Consider the following 23240-nt stretch of genomic DNA (forward strand, 5'->3'; position numbering starts at 1 on the left):
AGGTCTTCGTTGTAGTGAGGGACCCAAACCTGAACACTGCCTTCAAGGTGGGGCTTCACCAGCGCTGAGTACAGGGGGACAATTGCTTCCCTAGTCCTGCTGATGACACCATTTCTGATACAAGCTAGGATGCTCTTGGCTTTTCTTGGCCACCTGGGCACACTGCTGGCTCATACGCAACCAGCTGTCAGCCAGCACTGAGAAGTCCTATTCTGTCAGGCAGCTTTCCCGCCACACTTCCCAAAGTCTGTAGTGTTGCATGGCGTGGTTGTGACCAAAGGACCCAGCACTTGGCATTGTTGAATATCACACAGTTGACTTTGGCCCTTTGATCCAGCCTGTCCAGATCCCTCTGCGAGCCTTCCTACCCTCAAGCAGATCAACACTCCCACCCAATTTAGTTTCACCTGCAAACATACTGAGGTAGCACTTAATCCCCTTGTCCTGATGATTGATAAAGATATTGAACAAGGTTGGCCCCAACACTGAGCCCTGGGGAACACTGCTTGTGACCAGCCACCAACTGGTTTTAACTCTGTTCACCACAACTCTCTGCGCTTGGCCGCGCAGCCAATTTTTCACCCAGTGAAGAGTACACCTGTCTATGCCATGAGCTGCCAGCTTCTCTAAGAGAATGCTGTAGGAGATGGTGTCAAAAGCTTTACTGAATTTGAGGTACATAACATTCACAGCTTGTCGCTCATCCACTAGACAGGTCACCTGGTCATAGAAGGACATCCTCACTGGGTCTAGGGATGTAATTATTGATTCTCACTAATCTCTTCTCTCTAGGAGAGGGTCATTGGGCACTGGAACAGGCTGCCCAGGGAGGTGGTTGAGTCACCTTCCTTGGAGGTGTTTAAGGGGACGGGTGGATGAGACACTGAGGGGCACGGTTTAATGATTGATAGGAATGGTTGAGCTTGGTGATCCAGTGGGTCTTTTCCAACCTGGTGATTCTACGATTCTATCCTTTTCCTGTGTGTTGCTCTTTGTCTATGTTTTGCCAGCTTGCTGCTAATGGGGACCATAGCCCAACTTTTGCTAACATGCATACGCACTAGAAACAGTTCATAACTTTAGGCTGCTTTTTAACTTCAAGAACACTTTTCAAATTGTTAAAAATATATGTATGTATAGGATTAGAAATTATTTTTCTTATCTGAACTGTTAATGTAAAAGGAGCTGAATGAAGTTCAGTGTTCAGACATACACAATGCTATTATTTTTACTCCATGCCTGCGTTGCAGCCTGCAAGAGACATGGATACCCAAGCTGGCTTTAAATGAGCTGCCTCAGATCCTGGAAACACTTTAAGAGCAGCAATGTGGGACTCAGCAGAGGCTAATTTACTCAGCTTCTGGCAAAATGTCCTGCTGGCTCTCCTGGAAAGCTTCTGAGCCTCGGTCATCTAAACGCCTGCCCATAGCACAGATACATACTGCAGTTAATTTGTTCCTATCAGTTCATGCCTGCCTGGAGAATCCCTAAAGTGCCATAATACAGAATGGCCTTTGTTTTTCAGTAGATTTTTTTTTTTAATGCTATTTCCACATTTGCTTTGTCTGTAAACTTAGCTCTGGTTAAGCAAATTACATATTTAATTATGACTACAACTGCAGCTGTAGTTGAACCTATTCCCACAAGGCTTTTTTGAAAGAGTACGTCTTGTCTTTCCTTTGCAGTCTGATGTGGTTTACCCTCTCTAATTAGCTGGTGCATCAGAAACTGACGATGCGTAACTTCTTGGGTTTAAGTTAGTTGTTTAATAGTAGAAATTTTCTTTCGTATTTCTTTTGTTAATGAGTCAATATTTGAGAGTTATGAATTGCTGGCAGTCACTTGTTTGTACTTGGATTTTAGAAAGTTATATCAAATAACGTGCTAGTTTGTAATAAGTCTTCACTGAAGTGTGTGGGATTTTTGCTCATGTCTAGATACTGAAATATGTGAGATTCATTTAAAACTAATAGCTGCTTTTAATTAGTATTTGCTTTCCTTGCAGATTTTCACAGCGCTGCCACCCTTTACTCTGGGAATTTTTGATCGACCGTGTGCTCAAGACAGCATGCTTAGATTTCCACAGCTATACAAAATTACTCAAAATGCAGATGGGTTCAACACAAGGGTAAGAGAAAGTCTGTTTCTTTAATAACAACCACAAGCATTCTTATTTTTCAGATCTTTCTCATTAGAAAATAGCTTATTCCCTGCTGTTACTTTTGCTTTACACTAGCCACTGAGATTAAGTTTGCTCTGCTTCCCAGTTTTTTTTCTTAATTCCTTTTTTTTAAATAAGGATTTTCTGCTGTGACTTCAAATGCAACTGGACCTGAAACATCCATAAACTTTGATTCAAAGTAAGATTTGAAGATTTGAATCAGAGTATGTTTGTTTATTTGTTTTAATTCAGATCTGCTGGTAAGTGGAGAGTTTACCACTTTCAGAGGAACAGGATGACGTTGCCTGGACTTTATTTACCATACCAGATGTCATAATGTTCTGTACTGGAGGGGACGGGGGTGAGAATTAGTAAAGCTCTATTTCCATATTTCTTTTAGAAAATAAAATTTTAAATTATTTCTTTGGACTTTGAGTTTTGAAGAACACATTTTACTTCATTTTGCTATTTAAATACTGGCAAACGTCAGCATTTGGAATTCTGTCTTTGTTCATGGCATATGTGAGTGTATCACACAGAATCACAGAATCAGTAAATTGGAAAAGACCCCCAGGATTATTGAGTTCCGTTAAGTATAGTTCTGAATCAAGCTGTACAACTGAGTTGATTTCTTCAGAGTGGGAAATGTAGAGTACAGAAAGCTTCAGTTTGTGCAAAATGGCATTATCTGCAAGTTTAAAATTGTGGGGCACCAAGTATTTGCCTGTTGTGAGAAAACAGAACATTTTGTACTGTTGAATTGGTCTTCTAAAATCATTCTTTGAGGTAATTAAAGAAGGATGACTCTGTTTGCTAGATTTTGATAAATATCTTTAATTACAAGCAAACTTGCCTATTGTATTTGAAGTTGTTTGAATAAAATCATCCAACTGGGCCAGTGGTTTCTTGTGAAAGAGCAGAAATTGTAGAAGGAAATAGATCCTGCAGAAGTTTAGGTATTTCACTTCAGGACAAACATTGTCTGACTCTAAACTACACAATGAAGTGTTTGTTAGGAGTTAGAGAGAGGTTAAGAGTTTTGGACTTTACCAATGACTTGGTTTGTTTTCCCTCAGGTTTTCTGGGGTCACTGCATCAATGCCCTGATCCATTCTGTCATTCTCTTCTGGTTTCCACTGAAAATGCTAGAGCATGGTAAGGGCTTCATTATTTCTTACGTCAATAACTAATGTTCAGTCTCAGAGTCAGTGTATTTGTGGAACGGGAGGTCGTGACAAGTCCCAAGAAAATAATGCTGACACAGTTGAACAGGCTGTAGCTGTTGAATGTGGCTACTTATCTAGTGGCTTTCAGAACTTTATTCTGATTTAACATAATTATTGCTTATATTGTGACTTGAATACATGAAAAAATAAAGTGCTACTTTGCCAAGAACTCGACTCGAATGTTGAATCATGTTATATGAAATACCTTATTTTTCTTGGTAGTGGGTTCAGATCTCGGCTTTTTACTGTGCAATGTTCTTACAGCAGCTGCATTATAACTGCTGCTTTATATCTTGTTGGACCTTTCCCATGCCATAACATGATACTGTAAAATGTAGGGTAAAATAGAGAGGTTTCACGACTGTTGCAGTCTGTTGAAAAAAAATAATTGTTTGGAATGGGAGTAGACCAGATCAAGAGTCAGAGATATAGGGAAAATGAGACTTTTTCATTGTACAAATTAGGCTTATTGAGTCTCACTTTCCATGAACAGTAACACAACTTCATGATATTTCAGGGGACAGTAAATCCCATATGGTTCCCACCTAGCTTTACAATATAGTTGTGTGAGCAGAAAAACACATGGGAACTGTCTTATAATTTCCTGAGAAATACAACTAGATCTGTTGAGGAAATCTGGGATGGCAGGAGGGGAAATAATGTTTATATAAATCCATTAATTCTTCAAAACTGAAACTCCTTCCTGGAAAACACCAGTTTCAATGAACCTCCTCAACTCCGGGACATATTAATTGGGGAAGAGGTGAAAGAAAATAGAAAGGGAGGCAAGATGAATGCTCACATCAGAAGCATGGTGGTAAAGATACCTGTGGGAGGCAAGTTTGTGTTTATCTACCTAACTTGAGTAAAATGTCAGTATTGTATCCTTAGTGACAGCTTCTCAGGCTGTGTGGTAGGCCATACAAGAAAGGTTCTTCCCTTTCCTCTGTATGTGGGCCAAGAGCTTGGTTCAGTTTCAAGGAGAGGGCTTTTTATGTTTGATTGGATTTTGTTTTGATTTGGGAATTTCTGTTGGGGTGTTATTTTAGTGTTTATCTCTAATACCTTTCTATACATCCAAATTCAGATATTTTAGGCTGTCTGTCCTTAGTGATTACAGTTAAAGAAAAATACAGTTTTTATTTTACTCTTCCATAAATGTGTTTTGAAGTAGCTCCTAGATAGATAGTGTACTTTTAATTTCAACATTTAAAATAAAACTGGATTTCTCACCTACTCAAATGCTGACTTTGAGTTCCTTTGAACAGATTGCTTAGTTTGCTTCGCAAAGTGGAATGAATATTGAATTTAGAAATTTCCTTGTATTTTCAAGTGAAAAATCAATTTTAGTGCCAGAGACAAAAATGTGCCGCTCCTACTGGGATGTTTTTTAACCTCTCAATTTGCTTAGAATGTGAAATGTATATATTCCATGAATGGACGTTTGCGTAGCTTTAGAAATGAATGTTCACTGAGCATCCTGCTGTTCTCAATAATGGCAATATCAATCCCTTCAGGACTGCTTAGCTTCCCAAAGTGGAAAATCATGGAACTCACTGAAAATAAGGCATTAACTTTGCTGCGTTAAAATGTAACTTAAAAACCCCCAAGTCTTGGACCAAAAATTGTTAAATTACTTATATGTGCCCTGTGATGTAGCACTGGAGCAGCATACCAGCAGAGTCATTAGGTCAATTTATTCTAAATCTATCTATTAAAAGTGGTAAGTATTTAGGCATGCCTTTTTCTTAATAAACTAAGTCTTTTGACATCAGCAGGGTTCACTGGACATAGAACACTCAGCTATCTAGTGCTCTTTGCCTTTTTTGTTGACACTAGAGGGAAGAGCAAAGCGACTGTTAATATTTGATGTGTATTTGTGAATTATATGGTAAATGCCTGAAGTTGCAGAGTAGCAGGGGAGGAGTCAGTTTAAAAGAGGTGCTGGTGGCTAGGAACCAAGCTAGTTACTAACCAAGCTGCATCAGGCTTTAGCTCCTGTTGCAATGTTAGTCATTAGTCCTGTTGGCTGCTATGTCTTAGTACTTGGGGTTTAAAACAGTGAAGAAAGCAGGGTTATAGAACTAGCAGCTTCTGGAAAATATCTGCAAGTTGTGTGGTTCTTCAGAGACAGCCGCGTGTGGCTGTTGTAGAAGAAAACCATAACAAGTAGCTTAGGGCAACTGCACTGACTAAATATTTAATCTTTTCACCCATAAGCTGGGTACAGTCTTCATCACAGAGGTCAGGGTGTAAGGGACTTTCTATAGAGGCAAAAATCTACTGATTCTGGCTACCTACGTTATAGGAATGTCATTACCTTAAGTAGATGACCTGATTTTAACAATGTCAGATCCAGTTTTGCAAATAAACCTAGCAAAATCATACCTTCATAGTAGAAGCACTGTGCTGGGCAACATGTGTTTAGAAACAGATCCAAGGTTTTATCTTAAGCCTTTTTATCCCTGCTGTTTATGTATTTCTCTAGCAGTTGTTCTAAAACCTGTGAAAATAGTACTACTTAACATGTTTGAGTAATGCTTGAAAGCTCCTGTGAGTACAAGTTCATTTGGCATTAGTGTGGCTGTCGAATGTGCTTTCATGGTGTTCCGGTTTTGATCAACAAGGACTAAGAAAGACTAAACAGGCATTTGAAGTATTGCCAAGATTGGTACTTTGAAGTGATAGATTAACATGTACTTACCCTTGTGAACACTTAACTAGAGAAAGGGTGCGTGGAGACTGAGTGCTGCTCAGTTACTGAATTGAACTGCAGCAAGGTATTTGTGATGCTGGATGAGTCTTTTATAGATGAAACTTCTTCTGCAGGTTTTGTTAATTCATCTCTGATTCATCACAAATTAGCTGGTGATTTATACACTTTTTCTTCACAGGCACAGTAAATAATGGGAATTGTTAGAGGTGTCAGTAAGTGGTGCAGAACAGATAGTGACAGAAAAAGCGACCCTGATGTATCTCAGCTCTTATAGGCAAACCACACGTTAGGCTCTGGCAGACGCTTCCCCTAGCTGGCAACGAGGGCTCTGATATATGCTCCAAGTATCATGTCTGAGGCCTGGCTTAGCACAGCTTCTGCATTACCATTATCTCACAGCGTCAAAAAGTGCTTTTACCTGTTCTAAATTGCAAGGCTGGGACCAGTTATTTTCTCTTTAATATATCCATGTTATTTCATCCATTCTATTGATAAACTGATAACAAATATGATAATTTTTCTTCCATTTTCTTTCAGATGCAGTGTTCACGAGTGGCATGGGAATTGACTATTTATTTGTTGGAAACATAGTTTACACTGTAAGTTTGTGTATCCTGGCGGTTTTTAAGTGGTAGAGTTTCATTTACATTTTTTTATACCAGCAGAAAATGGTGTGAACCAGAAGAATGTCTGAGTAAAATAAAATCAAGCTCATAGTGTGTGCATGATTTTTCCCCCCCTTCTTTTTTAATTTTTTTTTTTCCCCCAGGCATGCACCCAGAGTATTTTCTGCTCTCTTTCCCCCATCCCACACTGCCATAGTCCTGGGTCGGTACCTAAATTGTAGTAACATTTTAGGTGTAAATGAAAGATTGGGCCATGAACACCTTTGAATTTAAGAGTGTCAATAGTGAAGTTGGTGCGTTTTTTTCTCTTTTCCTTGCAGTTTGTTGTAGTCACGGTTTGTCTGAAAGCTGGCTTGGAAACAACTGCATGGACTATAGTAAGTACTTTTCAGTAGCTTTTATTTCATTAGCACACCTTCCTCCCTAATGAGTATTGATACAGAAAAGAAGTACTAAAAATAATTTGAGGCTTCAGTGTTTTAATTGGTCCTTTGAAGTAAGGATAAACTGCTAAGCTCCATAAGTAGAGGACGTGAGAGGAGAATGAACTTGTAGATCACACGGTATGCATGATGAAAAAGGGTAGCCTGTCAGAAGTGGGAAGAGAACACAAAATATATTGCCAACGTCTCTAAACATCTAAAATTGAGAGAATTTTGTGTGGAATCAACGTACTACTGTAATTTCTTAAGAAAATAGATCAGAGGCATCTTTACTCTGTACCTCCTTTAAGATTATTGCAATAGAGAATGAAAGATGTCTGCACACAGATAAACAATCAGGCTTTGAAAATATCTTTGAAGCTAGTAAAAAGCTTCATCAAGTTTGCACTGGATGAATTTTTATTTTGGAAACGTAGTGTAATAAGGATGTTAGTCAAACAGTTATGTTGATTCCTTAATTTCAGACATATACTTGCAATGAGCAAATACTCTGTTACTGGTAGGTGTTAGAATCTGGCAAGGCAGTGACCTCCAAAGAGTATGGAGGGCTAGGAGGGTTCCTGTGGTGATGAACTTCCACTACCTTACTCCACTTGTTCCCCCAGCCCCTCTGAAACACTAGTATTTCAGTTTTGATGGAATCCCTGTTTCTGTAGACCTATGAGAGGCTTTATGGGAACCTAATTCTCAAGAAACAGTGAGACCAAGCTATTTTAATGTCTCTCATATTCTTATTTTATTAGTTTATTTGAGGAGCTTGGATTAAATGTCCCACCCTTATTGCTGTGTTTAGTTGTAAAATGTTTTCTTTCATTCTTCACAAAGGAATTGTTAAGATTAATGAGCTGATGTCACTTCCTGAATTTTAAAGATTAAATGCTAGCTGCATGTGTTGTTTAATTGTTAGGGACATGCTAATATTCTTTGCCTTATAGTCTGACTTGAAATAAAATAGGGTTTTTTTTGCTCCTGTTTTTATTTTAAGAGATACCGTAAGTTTAGTGGAGCTCAGTGTTATTTAACAGTGGCATTTTATAGAGAAATTATTGTTATGCACAGGGCATTTGTTGTTTTTTCCTTATACACTTCTAATTCCTGTCCCATTACTTGGACCTCTGACTCATCTTGGAATCTGATGTTGTTGACAATTGCTTCAGCTGTGAGTGAATCAATGCACAGAAAATCTTTAGGTTACTTGGAAGAGTATTAAATGTACAACATGGACTTAAGCCTCTTCTCCATCATCAAGTGGATTGGTTACATGCAATTTGTTCTTGAGAGTGAGAGGGACACTGCCACTTGGGACGGATTCAGCTGAAAGCTTTAAATAAATAGTGCAGATTCCAAGTGGCTGGGAGCCTGGTATATCCAGTAGGTAGTGTGAAAAGAAAGACTTGGGTAAAAGTGGTAGAATGATGCATAACAAAATCTGCACGTTGAAGCTGTGTGGAGCAGCTTAATATTACGTGTTAAATGAACACTGCAGTATGCTTTTTCCAAAACTCTTAAACTTTCTTCATTACTTTACCACACTATCTGAACTATTTCAGATAAAAAGGATGTACAGGATAGACATACAGGCTGTCTAGTTTTTGTGGGAGAGCCTTGGTTTCTTTTTTCTGACTGTCACTCATTTAACACATCTGATGGACGTGCTTCTGTTTTGCACGTGAATCCTCCAGGGGTGAATGACAGAGATCAGTGAAGAATGAACAGTGCAAAGGTTGGTAGGGTGAGTGTAAAGAATATTTTCCAGTAGGGAAAGGGGGGCTTATATTGAAAGCAGATGCTTTTTTAGAGGGAGAGAAGCAGTTCAGGCAGGTATGAGCCTGAGATGAAGAAATTGTTGGAACAACCATGAAAAGAAGATAAAGACATAAAATGAGTAAAATCTTTGAGCTGGATGGGGCAAAGTGAAGAGGTGCAAAACTGATGCTGTCCTACTAACAGACTGGAAAGAAAAACAGGAGGGAGGGGCAAAAAACCAAGATGTCATTTCACTAGCATCAATGCACCTCTTAAAAAAGAGGAACACTAAGATGTACAACTATATCTTGGATTGATTTCCCTGCTTGCTTTATCATTACTGGTTTTAATTGTGAAGTCTGTAGAGTCTGCAGCTTGGAAGCATCAGTCCAAGCTACCCACAGCCTTCTGTCCACTTGTTTGGACAGAAGGCTGTAGCTCAAGAGAAGACATCGTGTCGTTTTAGGAAAGCGGTACTGGGCTGTTCTGTTGAATGGGGCTGGCTTTTCTTCAAAACAAATTCTCGCAGCAGCTTTGTAGTGCTTGTTCTTTGAAGAGCTGAGCACTACAGCTGCTCACTGTGGCAGGGCTGTATTTTAGTCAGAATCTTCACACGAATTGTCCCTAGTCTTCAGAAAAGTAGACTGGAAGGATAAAATCCCCACCTTATCTTCAAGTGTTTAAAAAAAAAAAAAATCCCTCCAGTCTTAGTTTTATTCACAGTAAAACTGAATAAAAAATGTGGGTGGGTTGGTTTGTTTGTTTTTAAATAGAGCAGTTGCTGGTCAGATCTCCTGGGTGAAACAGAATAAATAGTGAAATTTGGAAACAAATCTTCCTTCCCACAGTGTCTCTCCAGGAAACAGACTGTTTGATGTCCTGTACGTTAGCCCAGCAACTTTTAGGGTTTAACAAAATTCCACCTTTCAGAGAGTGCCTGGAAGAGTGTTCTTTCCATCACCTCTGACATTTTGCCATATGAATGCTTCTACTGTAGGGCAGCCTTCAATTGCTCCCAGCTACCTGCCAGTCTGCAATGGTGCTGCAGACTACTTGCTTGTTTTCACTGCCTGTGCTGAAGAAAGCTTTCCTTTCTGAGGATGCTCAGTGCTTCCAGAGGAGGAGCAATCTTTTCCTTCTTCCAGAATTTTGCATCTATCTTGCAGTGGGCAGAACACAAAACTCAGTTAGACACTTCAGTTCTCAGACATGATGTTCAAAATGTCAACAAATGCAATCATCAGATAGAAAGTATAAAGCGGAGAACTGAACAAACATGCTGTGTCCACCACAGCAACCAGTGGATTAATTCATTCCCATGTTCCTAAAAACCTATATGTAATTAAGATTTATGCAGGTACTTCTCTGAATTGGAGCCAAAGTCATCAGCCACAGGAGCTGTTGGCATCCAGAAAAGCTGAAGCCAATAATGAGCTCAGTTGCTTGTTAGAACTGAAATTAGTGATTCCATCCACTGCAGTGTAAAAGTAAAACAGTCTAAATCATGCTGAACAGCAAAATAGTTTGGGTGTGTAGGAAAAATTACTTTCTTTAATGTGACTGAAATTAAGTCTGTGCTGGATGCGTTCTTGGGCTCTTTCATATTCCTTTTATTTACTTAGTGAGTCTATGAACCAAAGAACCGGTAAGGATGTAAATGCATTGCAGTTCTGTAAATCACTTAGAACACCTTTAAAACAAAGAAAGCAAAGCTGATCAGATTATATTGATTGTGGTAGTATGTTACACAACTCTGAGTCTTCCTCCATGAAATGTATGCAGGTGGTGCACATGGCATGTACACATATGCTCTGCCATAGGGAATTTATCCATGTGAAGTTTAACCTGAGCCTTTGAAAAATTACCCGTCAATGTGTGTGTTGAACCTGGCGTGTGCACAACAGGAAGCAGGAGCTAGATGAGAGAAATCAGAGTTTTAAGGGAAATCTGATGAGTTTTTACAGCTCCAAGTGAGACTGATCATCTGAGAAGGCTGTCTCTCTGCCCTGTCATGAAGCAAAGTTTAAAGAGAACTGGTTTATGCTGTTTAAACAACCTGTGCTACTGGCCTGAAACAAAGACAGGCCTCAGTGAGATGGGTAGAGACCTGAACAGAGAGATACCTGTAGGTCAGGTGGATGGAAAAAGTGCCCTGTGTTGACTCTCCTTCTCTCCTTGCTCCTTGACAGTTCAGTCACCTGGCCGTCTGGGGAAGCATGCTGCTCTGGCTGGTGTTCTTCGGTGTCTACTCAGCCATCTGGCCCATATTTCCCATCGCACCAGACATGCTGGGGCAGGTCAGTATGAATGCTTGGCTGCACAGTAAGCTGCTCAGCACAGCACCCTGCTGTCACCAGCACTGCTGCTTGCTGCTTCCAGTACTCACACAATGCTTGCAAAGGAATTATGCTCTCAGAAGAGTTCTGGTACTTAATTTTAACCTTTTTTTAATCCCTGCATTCGTTTAGCTTAATCTCCTCATTAGAAGAGTTCTTTTTGTCCCCAAAAGTGATGTCATCTGTGATTATGTGCACTGTGGATACTGTATGACAATTCTTAGCTCACTTTGATAGCAGTGAGACTGGCTCTTTCACTAGTGCTTTCCTAGTGACTCTTCGTGTGTTTAACAAAATGCCGGGTAGAAATTTAGTTTGTTTTGAGGTTTTAACTTTTTATCATGGATTCTTTCTCTTCAGCATATTTTGCTTTTGTATTGTTCCTTTTGTCCCGCAGTCATTTGAAATAAACTAATAGGTTGAAATGGTCAGAAGCAGAAATTAAGCTGATATGTTACAGGTTCCCTTATAATACTAGAGGAACTTTAGGTTTGTTCATGCAGTGACACTTGAGTTCCAGGTGGTGAAATTTTCCCTTTCGTATTATTATTTCAACCTGTGGTGAGAAGATTGAGTCATGAGCCTGTCAAATTCACTCAGGAGCCTTGTGCATGCTTAAAAGACAGGGTTACCATAAACAATGAAGGATTTAATTTATGTATGGTAGAAAGTTATTCTGTAGAAATGGAACCACTGTCAAGATGGCCAGAAAAAGGTGTTTTGTAACAAGCTTAGAGTTTTCTTTAATACAAAGATCTGTTTATGATAACAGAAAGAAGAAAAGCAAACTAATAATTTTAACTAAGAATCTAAGCATATTTAAGTCATGTCATCCTTGTGTACTAGAAAAATTATAATAATGAAAGCCAAATGTTGACAAGCCAGTTAGTGATTTTTGAGGTTACTCTCATGTTTGTTCTCAACAAGAGAAGTTGCGCATGATATTGTTACTGTTCTGGCCTAATACCTATTTTATTATCTTGTGCTAAAACACTGGGGATAGTGGAGGCTATGATAGATTCTGATGGACAGCTTTTTACAGCAGAGTGATAGCCGATGGGCTGGAATCAGCAAGTAAGTGACAGACAGACCAGGTCTTAAACCTCTGATAGTATTTCATGGCGGTCTTTGTGTGTTTTACTGCATGTACAACATCAGTACCTTTAATTCACTTTTTCATATGTCAGGAAGAAATCTAACCTGAGTATCCTGCAGAGCCACAAACTGCTTGTCCTCCACAGCAGACTTGTAATGCTGCCATTAACGTCAGTCTTGTCAAACACAAACAGCAAAGTGAGCTGATCCTTCATGCAAGAAGGGTTAGACTATGAGCTTTATCTTGGCATTGCACTTTTTTCAAAAGTAGCTCTTATTTTTTTTTAATTGCAACTGCAACAAAATTCATATTGTTTTGGTCAATAGTTGCTCCAAGAGAAATCACAGATCTAAGAATAAAAGCTCCATGTTAATTAGGATTTGGTTTTGGTTCAGTATGTTTTTAGAAATTGTTTAAACTTCATTTTTATGCTCTGCCTTTCTGAAGTAATGACTTGAGAACTGGTACTAATATCTTGCTGACGTGAAAATAATTTAATGGACTATTTTCTACATGGAGAGCACGTTCACTTTGAGTTGAGTAGTCGTGGAGCTGTATCCCTAGATCAGTAATTATCGAAGACATTAAGGATTGTTCTTCATTCTAAAATGATGCTTTTTGAACATAAGCAGTCCAAAATAATCTGTTGTATGGCTTTCAGTGTGTTTTGGCCGAAAAAAGTGGATTTCTTGTTTCCTTTATCCTTTTGTAAAATCAAGGAGAGCTTCCAAGGTAAAGGGTACTTGTTTACCACTTCCATTAACTTACACAAAGTCTTTTGAGTAATCAGTTGCTGTCATAAAACCAGTTCATGGTGAAATGACCTGGGATCGTGCTAGACACTAGTCAGTAGAACAAATTGCCTTGCTGCATTCTAGACTGAATCTGTCCCCGTACTCTTGCTATTTTTTCTGCATCACAGGTATCAAGGTATCTTAAAAGCAAAATGAGACAGTGAAAGGCTTACTTTATTCTGGTTTTAACCCTTGCTAGTGTGTTTGTTTTTTCAGTACACTGAACTTCAGAATATTTCAGATCCTCATACTACACAAATCCAATAGTACTTGAAGTGAGCTGGTTGTAACTGTGATACTCCTCTAGCATCTGTGCCAGGCAGGACTTTGTGCCATCAGTAGAAGGCATAGGAGGTACAAAACATTTAATTCCATCCATTCATCAAATGTCAGCATGGTGCCTTCTAGACTTTTAAGTATGTGAAAAGATGCTTTGTTTCTGCTGGGATTTATTAAACCATTTTCACTAAGTATTTCTTGCCCATTATATCTTTAGGCTTCTCACAGGAAAAGTAATACCATTTCTTTTTTCCTCCTTGAGGGCAAAGGGAAGCAACTTTAGTTATTCTCTGCTGTCAAAGAGTCAACATATTTTTTCTGTTTCCACTACATCAGTCATAGTAGAATACATGTAACATAATAAGACAAAGCTGTGATAAAAATGTCAGTAGTCCTTAATACGAGTTTTCCAACGGTATGACATCTGGTACTTCAGAAGTAAACTCTCTGGCTGTTTTGGGGGAGCCTTTTCAGACACAAATAATATTTTTCTTTAATAGTATCAGAAGCAATAATGTAAGACCAAGGAGCCTTCTGATAGTTCTTTTTGTATTTGCAGAGAACAGAGACACTGAGAAGTCAGCGTATATTTTTTGTCTTACCTTTGGAGCCAGGATGCTTTTATGGGAGCTGCCTCACTTTGAATGACAGTATTTTGTAAAAGATGTAAATACTTTCCCACCTTCAACTTACTACTATAGATTCTTGGAAACAAATAGATGCCTCTATTTTTAAAAAGTGCTACCCACATTGATATTCATTAATTAAGAGGTGGTTCAGAAATATGCCTCTCTGAGGATAAGTGTCTTTTTAATTATCCTTTTTCTCAATTTTTTGGGCTTGTGGCTTGTAACCCAGCGCTATTTTGTTGATTAGCACATTAGCCATAGTCCTGCCCTCATGCAATCATGGGTGTTCTTTTTGCCTGGGGGATGGGGATTTGGTGCCCCAAAGGAAACAGTGTACAATAACATTTTTGCTCATTCCTTATGTATATAACACAGGTGATGCAGGTGAAAAACTGCTTCTCTTCTCTTTTTGTATGGATTTCTTCGTGGGAATTGTAACACACTTAAGGTTTACAGGAATTATTATTATTACGCTTAATGGGATTGAAGACTGTGTGCAGGTATTCCCACCCATGCAAATACCTGGATACCTGTACTTGTATCTGTACAAGTGAATGTTATGTACATGTACGAAAGTAACGGTGCATTGTCTTGATTCAGACGTTATCAAAGGTGAAGAACAAGGAGTGTCTTCATTCGCTACACGTAGCTACAATACTGTTTTTTTAGTGATTCAAGGGAGAACAGTGGTGTCAGTGAAGGAGTATTTCCCTGACCTCTCTGAAACATTTGTTATTGGTTGTGGATGAAGAAAGAACTAATACTGAGCCACGGGTTCTTTTTGTTGTTTTTTTTTTTTTTAATCTACTTACCTTAATGTAAGTGCTGTGTTTTGTCTCTGCCTTGTTAGTTGTTGTCACTGTTAAGGAAATGTCTTTAGGAAGATTAGTATCATTCTCAATTTTTTCAGTTTGGAGAAGAGGGAGTAAAAGAGTTGGGGGTTTTAATCTACTTTGGAGAGGTCATATATTGTGGTTAATCCCAAGTGCAGGGCAGTAATTTCTAGTTGTTTAAAATTTTGCGTTGTGCTGTATGGAGTCTTATCTCTGAACTAGGGCTTAAGAATCGTTCAGTATTTGGAACGCATTATTTTGATGTCAGGTTAACATTAGGAAGCTCTTACTCTCCCGAGGCTTCCAGCTCTCTTGCGGCTGGAGGTATTCGAGTTGGAGCTGCTCCACTACCCAGCTGCTTTTGCACAACTGCAGTTGAGAGGAGATTAATCAAAACTGCAATCCAAGTAATTGTTTCACCACCTGCTTTGCTTCTGTATAGTGGAAATGGCTTCATGTAAGAGCCACTTTCACACTTTCACAGCTCTGGTGGCAGGCTTACTTTGTTTCCTAGTGCAGCCCACATCCTTGACTGAGATATTTCTTTTTTTTTTTTTTCCCCCAGCTTAAGTGTCAAATTCTTGATAGGTTATTTGTCTGCTTCTGTAAGACTTGAAGGAAGCTGTGCATCAGCTCTACTTGGTGGATTAAGGGTGCTTTCTAAAATATCCTCATAATCGAGATCTCTGGTTGATCCCATGTATTGCAACAGTTGCAGGACTGACTTGTATTAATGGTTTGTCAAGAAAACATTTATCCCTCTTTTATCAAAGCTTCTCATTCCTCTTTGTGTATGCTATTAGCAAGACAGGTTCACCATAGCTATTCTACCGTATTGTTGGCTTCTGAGGAGTGGGAGGTGACTTGGATGGTTTGACCTCTGGCTGCATGGCCAGTTTTGTAGCTGACTGTCAGTCTCAAATTCTCTTAAAGCTTGATGATTCAGTTCTTGCTAAAGCATCAAAGAAAACTTCATGGTTTGGTAGACTTGGAAACAATATAAACTAAAACTAAAAATCCTAGAGGCAAGATAGTAGTTCTTATTCAATGCAATATGTACATTTCATGTTACTGCTCTTTCAAATCCACACTGAAATACTGACAGCCTAATGTATTGCATTTTCACATTTTCCAGAATATTTTTACTCTTCTTTCTGCATTTGAATCTTTTTCCAGAGGTCTCAGTTGTTACTCTTTCTGGCTTCTTGTGTTTCCGTAACTTGGTGCTAGTTAGATAATAGGCTGTTTGGATTGTGGTTTGTTTGTCTGCAGTTGGTTGCACTTTACATTGTGGTGTCAGTGTTTTGGTCCATAGAAATGCTTCATCCAGCTGTTAGGCAGAAAGCAGACTTTGCCTGCAGATTGAGGTCCTTAATGCCTGCTGATTGTGTTTGTTTTTATTATTATTCACAGCCGTCTTTGCGGCACTTGATGTGGTTTTGGAACTTTTTCTACAGTCTTGGGCTAGGCTCTGTGCAGACAAATCGGACTAATGAAGCATGCATGTATTTTTAAGCATCTGTTGAAGGAGTGGGTTTGTTTTTATGTGCCACACATCGATTTCAGAAAGGAACCTTTCAGTTCTAGTTCCCTGGTGTTGTGTTGTTCTATGTCGTATATCAGAAAGATGAAAAACTTGAGATAAATGAAAATTAATATTTTTAAAACTCCTGAATGCAAAAACTAACTCCCCAAAACATGCCACTTTACATATTTGGCAGCTCTGCACCAAACCTATCCTAAATATTTTTAAAAGATGTCCCAAACTTATTTATACTTCATATGTATTTCATGAAGGCTTTAAAGCAGAACTGCATCTACAGCAATGCCCAGGACTGTGCTGGCTTTTCATAAATAGAGCCTTGTGAAAACAGGGTTAAGCCATGACCATAAAAACTCACTCTGGTTTGGGAACTGGCAATGCAGAACAGGGCAGTCAGCTGGCTTTCAGACTGCTGAAGTCTTCATCTTCATCATGATTCCTTTCCTGCAGAGGAATTGTGGTTAGCAGGCTAGTGTATTAGTTGGGGGAGCAAGAGGTAAGTGAGTGGAGATAAATGGTTACCTGCATGTTATGGAGATGGTTAGACAGTGCACAGGGTGTCAGCTGTTTTCCTTCAGTGTTGGAGTGTTACCTGGACACTAGCCATACTGTCTGGCCAGCGTGTGTTTGGAGATCAGGTAGCCTTAACAAATCTAAATGCTGCTCAGAAGCTCAAGTAGAAATACAGTGCACTCACAGAACATTTGCACTTCTGCATAATTAGCAGATTATCCAGATTTATTGTTTTTACAGTAGAGTATGTCAGTGTCAAGGAACAAGCTCCTTCACTCAGGATAGAGCTATTGTTTCATGGTATTTTAAAGATTGCATCTTTTTTCAATTTGGAGTCCAGAGTTGCTCAGTGTCCTTCAAAATTTCCCCAGATCACATTTTCATGCATTTAAAAGTAGCAAAGCTTGCTTGCATGCTTGTGGAAAGATGTTTGGAAGATATCCTATTCAGTATTTTCTTAATTAGACACAGCTGGCTTTTAGATAGAGAAGAGCAGCTACTGTTTTGTACCAGAGGCAGTATGCACTAATACTCGTGTCTACAAAAAAAAAAGTCTGCTTTCAGCCTTGTTGATGAGCAAGGGCAGACCAAGAACATATGACTTGCCATACTGGATCAGAGCATTTCTGAGGCCACATTCTGCATTAGAAACTTAAGGAGGAAAACCAAACAGCTCTATAGTGTGGGTTTGTCATGTACAACAGGGGTTTGTGTGCATCTTGGTAAAAGAAAAAAAAGTTTCTCTTTGGATAGTGTAACTGGAGAGTAGCCAAACAGTTTTTATGCCATTTATGAAGCACTCAGCCTCTGGCATCTTTTGCAGATCAACTTTGTAGGCCAGCGATGTGCTCAGTGGGGGATGGGTAGAGTGGGCTGGAAGGCAATGTGAGAGGAGGCTTCGCAGTGAAGAGTTTTGGGTCTGCCTCTGTGTGCGTTCACTGTGGGGCAATCCTGTCTGTGTTTGATATGACAGGCAATGTGAAGGCATGGAGCAATATGTTGTTCCTATGTGGAGTTTTTTGCCTGAGTGGTCTGGCATGATGAGGATGGTGAGGAGAAAGGGGACATAAAAATAGAGAGATCAATATGCTGTTTTTCCTGTAATCTCCAGGACACAAAGCAAGGAAGGTGATAGGATAATTGCATATGTTATATGGTTTTTAAAAGAGCATTTAAGCTCATGGCTATGAAGCTGTGGCTCCTTCAGAAAATAAGAGGACTAGCAGATGGGATCTGTTTCAGAGGGCAGGAGGTAACTGTCTGTGAGCTGGAATTAGTGGTTTTATAGCTTGCTTGGGTCACACTTAAATTGCTTTGTTTTCTCATGGATGCAGGAAAGCCCACATAGCAGACACTTGGGGTTTGGTTGGGATGTCGTTTTTCCCTTCATTCCTTGGGGAGAAGAGGGTCATGTTATGTTTTCATTTGAATTTACGTATAATAAAGGGATTTTGTTTGAGGGGAATTTTTTGTTTGTTTAGCTCAATTTGTGTTCCATGCCACTGTTCCTTTCCTGCCCTGGTTGGATTGTATTTTTGTTAGAGACAAGCATAACTAGTTCATATGGGAAAATATTTCCAGATCAGTTTGAAACATACCTTTATTCCCTTTCCTCCCTATAGTATTTGTTTCATGAGATCATTTTTTCCCAATTGCATTATGTCAAAATTTGATCCATAAAGCCCTGAGGAGTCGAAATGATCTCCCTTATATTGTTCTAAGGCAGATATGGCTACAGAGGCTTCAGAAGTAGTGAGGCTGGAAGGAGTGCAGCCCTCCCAAATACGCTGCCCACTGCCACGGGTCAGCTGGTGCAGCCTGTCCTCTACGGCTTTCCTGTCAACTCGACAGCTGGTGGTGACGATGGTGTTTTGTGCTGCTTCTTTGCACTGAACGTGGCTGACAAAGAATGGTTCTAATCTGAATGCTGTAAGTTTTGAGTGTCTTTGGGTTTCTGTGCAGGAAGTCAAGCTGCACGTGTTTGGATTTTAGAGTATAAATTCTCATTTGGGTATGTGTATTACTTGAACCAATGCTTCTATACTTTGTCAGAAAGTATAGGAAGGAGTCAGTGGAAAAGATTAAACGGTGTTGTTAATGGTGGTGCTAAGCAGACACACTTTTTGAGAGATGTATTTTCTTTAGAGTTGTATATGATTCAAGAACAATGTTATATGCAAACTTATTTCCTTCATGTCATTCTCTGAAATGATGGCCTCATTTAGATGAAATTGTGTGTTCAAAGTACTTTTCATTTTCAGAAGGTTCCTGGGAAGGAAGAGGATGAACACCTACCAGCCATCAGTTCCACCTGTAACAATGTGAGCTATACCCAGTACTAAACAAAGGAGATGATGGGGGAGTGGGAGAGATAGTTGGAGAGAGCAAGCAACATGAAGGGAAGAATGAAGAGACATTGGCTTTCAAAGTTTCCATGCTCAAGTCAATGCTTGTGTGAGTGACTAGAAGAGAAAATAATGTGGTTAGCAAAGTGTAATTTTAGACTCAACAAGAAATTAGTATTCCCTTTGGAAGGCCTTCTTTTGTGCAGTATTTTGGAGTGAGAATTTGTTTTAGTAAATATTTAAAGGGTTTTATGTTGGTATTTCTTGTTAGTCATATGGTTCCTTTATCTATGCAAGCTGTTGCCTGCATTATTTTGTCCAGCAGCGTATGTGCGTACACTAGAACAACCAATGTTTGGCATTTCATTTTTATGTATGGAAGAAATATTCTTGTTTCAGGAGTCTGAGAGAATTTGAGAAAGATTCCAAAAAGCGATATTTTTAGTCTGTTTCTGCTTCAGAGACGCATGAAAGGTAACCACTTCTAGCTTTGCTTCAACATAAGCTGCATTCAGTAAAGGCCTATCCAAATTCAATTGAAGTTTCTCCACCCTAATGATGCAGAAGTCAGAGGAAGTGATGGGGAATTTCTTTGATAGTGTAACACAGTTTAGTTTTGTTGTTCTTTTATGAAATTGGATGCCAATATAAAAAGAAACATTAAGAAATGGAAGAGGGAGAAGTGAGCATATGGAGTAACAAGACAGGTATCTGTAGGGGAGCAGAACAACAAAAACAAGGCTCTATCAAACAGTTTTTCTTAAGTGCTGATGAGAAGTGTCATTTGGGGTTAGGCAAAAGCTCACTGAGCTGATGAGTCTCACCACTACTGTTGATGCCAAATATGTGAAGAGCAGTTGAACTCCTGAATCAGTCATCTTTACACAGGCCAGAAGATGTGTGAAAGGCAGCCACAAAATCCAAAATGTTTTCCAAGGGCCAAATACACATTTGCTGACAAGTATGTTTAATTTCAACTGTATTTCAAGGAGAAGATACTACCGAGGGGCATGGAATTGTATTGATAAGGTGGAAATAGCCAGAGAGAGGACTGAGAGGGTGCTCTTAAGTGAAATTAGTGGCTGGATTTAGAGTCAGAAGTGTGAAGAATAGGTGTGTTCTGGAAGTTGAGTGTTAGAAGTCAGAAAAATAAGTCCTTACCATGCTTTTCCTGTGCAAGTAAGCAGAATAGTTTTAAAGCCATATATATATTCTGCATCAGCTTCCAATATAAGTGGCATGCAAGGACTCAAATTTAGCCAAGCACTCATTGTCACAGGCAAGACGAAGTAAATTATAGCCTGGATTTGGATACTGGGGTTTATTTCAGGACTAGAGAGCACTACTTGATTATTCTCATTCACTTTCTTCTACTATGATGTTATGTTTTCTAGGTCTTAACTTCCCTTCCCTGCAGAGAGGTCATTGCTACCCTGGGAAAGCTGGGCAGAGAGTTTGGTTGGTTCCTGCTGTGCCACTGCTGTCAGCATTGACCACCCACAAGTGTTACTGGTCAAGGTCCCCAGCCGTTCCACAACATTCATCTCTATGCATGTCCTTGTTCTTTGGGATCTTCTGCCATTTTCAGGATCTTTCCTGAAGCATCCTCACCACCTTCCTTCCAGACCATCTCCCTCATTTTTTTCCAAGACAATCACTTCTTTTCATAGACCTTTCGTTTTGGCTTGGAAAGCCAAGCCCCTGGTTTTCCTTGTCTAAGCAGTCTGTTACAGAAGCACAACACGTCATCAGCCTTATAGTTGGGGATAATGTCTCATCTCTTCATTAATCAGAGGATTCAGAACATGCCACCTTTGTTTAGTCCAAATGCTACTGAAATTTACAACCAGCCTGTACCAGTTGCAGCTAGAGCAAGCTTCTGCTCAAGAGTTCCAAATTTCACTTTTGGATGTTCAGAGATGCATACGTACCCTCCCCCAGTTGCTTTCTGCCTTCACGCTGTAAGCTGATTTCTGCCATGGGATGTCAAGCAATTCTGTACATATTGACTTCTGCTGTTTACTATGCAGAAAGGAATTGACTTGTGCTTCAAAATCAGTCTTGCATTCTCCAGCAGTAGTAAGTTTTTCAGGAGACACTGTGGAATGATGCTTTGAACTCTTGCCGTTCCAGAGTGCCTGCCAGCTCTGCCATCATGATGAGTAACCGTGCCTTTCTGTCAATCCTACTCGTTTTACCGGAGCTACTTGAGTATCTTCTGTTTGTAGGGGCTGCAGGCTCAGGTCCACAGAATTTGTTGTAGTTTCAACCACAAGTCCCACAATCCATCAGTTTCTCATTGACATATTCTTGAGCATCTTGTTAGTCTTGTTTAAGGGAAGGAAAGTCCTCACTGTGAATCAGCCTAACTGGATAGATACGGTGCTGTCAGAGCTTCACAAGAGAGAACTCTTCCCAGAAAGCCAGACTGCTTTGCTGAGCAGTCTGGGTCTTTTTCCTGTGGATCTAGGGACTGAAGGTGTGGCTGAAATCATAGAAATCATTCCGATTGGAACAGCACAGGGTGTTAATACAGGGAGGTAATAGAGAGGAGAATGGGCTTTTTTAGTCGCATGGGTGTGAATATATTTGGAGAAATATCTTTGTGCTATATCTCTGATAGAACATGTGGGAAACGATGCATTGGTTTGGTTAGTCACTTAACAGGAGCTTCCTGTATATGGTGTGTCTGTACAGTGCCCATGGGGCATGTTAAGATAGGAATTTATTATGCTGTGGGTGCAGAATTCTGGTGTCTGAGGGCAGAAATGGGCTGGAGACCCATGTAGGAAAGATTTGCTAAATATAGTGCATAAAGGTTAACAACTGTAGGTAATGGTGTAGCATCAGCTGCTCTCATATATAACATCAGAACTCTTTCTAAGGTTGGGTCTTTTGTAAGCGATTAAACTGTGGAAGCTTATTGCCAAACTAATAAATTTGGATTGAACAGAGCAAATAAGTTCAAGTTGACCTTCTGGTTACCCATTAAGGGGATCCTGGGCTTGCCATAAGGTAGGCCATAAGTAGATATGTACAAGTTTTATCAGGTCAGTTTCATCTGCAATTACTTTTTACACTGGAATCACTTTAGATACTGCTTTAAGACAGGCTATAAGAAGGGTTATGTGAGAGAAAGAAATGTCATGAGGGGCAAAGAGAAACAAGAGCTGTGGAGGACATTGCCTGAGTTAAATTATGCTCATTAATTCAATTTGAGGCAGGAATGTGTGTAAATAAACCCTGGCAGCTGCAGCAGCTCTCATTTCTGCAGGGCTTTGGCAGGAATGCAGAGGCCAATGGACATGAAATCCTGGCGCTCTTTTGAGAAATTGCAGGCAGACAGCTCTGCAGCCGGGAGAAAGAACAATCCAAGATTTACTGAAAAGACGTAATCACTTTAAGCAGACTTGAAGAGTGTGGAGTTTCAGACATGCAGATTTGGAGGTAAAATTAGTGCAGACAAAAACTAAGTCATTGAAAAACCACAGGGCTTACCTAATTCTCCTGGGTTAATGGCATTATTCACGTTCCAAATGTTCAGCCTCAAAATGGAGCACGAGAACTGTGGCTAGCATTCAGTGTCTTCAGAGTAAACTTAGTCTGGGTTCTCACAAGCAATTGTCTAAGGGTAGTGTGAATGTACTATGTACAGGAAGTCAGATATACTGGCCACTTGAAGTAGCTGGCTCATGTCCAGAGGAGGTTACTCTTTGGTCCTCTTCCTGATACTGGATCCCTATGAGTGCCTGTAAGAGCTTTCCCATCACTTCATATGGTCCTAGAATTTGCCCTCCCGTCCTGGCCTTCCCAAATATTCAGTGGACAGACATCTCGATGGTGCTGCAGAGCTGAGGATGGGAGAGAGGCAGTTCTGCAACAGCTAATAAGTGATGGACAAATTCTCAGATCCGTGGATTTTTCAGTTGTGATTTTTTAGAGGTTGCAGTTGCT

General features: G+C 39.7%; 1 protein-coding gene across 4 annotated transcripts in view; it reads left to right on the plus strand.

Moving 5' to 3' along the window:
- ATP8A2 (ATPase phospholipid transporting 8A2) overlaps window positions 1-23240 on the plus strand; it is a 326443-nt gene that overhangs the window by 220622 nt on the left and 82581 nt on the right. For all 4 annotated transcript variants that reach the window (XR_011339668.1, XM_069882897.1, XM_069882904.1 and 1 more), the window contains 5 exons: window positions 2006-2128; window positions 3238-3316; window positions 6641-6702; window positions 7050-7106; window positions 11108-11215. Coding sequence is in view for 3 of the 4 variants with exons in the window: in XM_069882897.1 (XP_069738998.1) it covers window positions 2006-2128; window positions 3238-3316; window positions 6641-6702; window positions 7050-7106; window positions 11108-11215 (429 nt within the window). In the remaining variant the exon portion in view is untranslated. The remainder of the gene's footprint in view (window positions 1-2005; window positions 2129-3237; window positions 3317-6640; window positions 6703-7049; window positions 7107-11107; window positions 11216-23240) is intronic.

Source organism: Phaenicophaeus curvirostris, chromosome 1 (genome assembly GCF_032191515.1).
Source record: "Phaenicophaeus curvirostris isolate KB17595 chromosome 1, BPBGC_Pcur_1.0, whole genome shotgun sequence".
Lineage (NCBI taxonomy): Eukaryota > Metazoa > Chordata > Aves > Cuculiformes > Cuculidae > Phaenicophaeus > Phaenicophaeus curvirostris.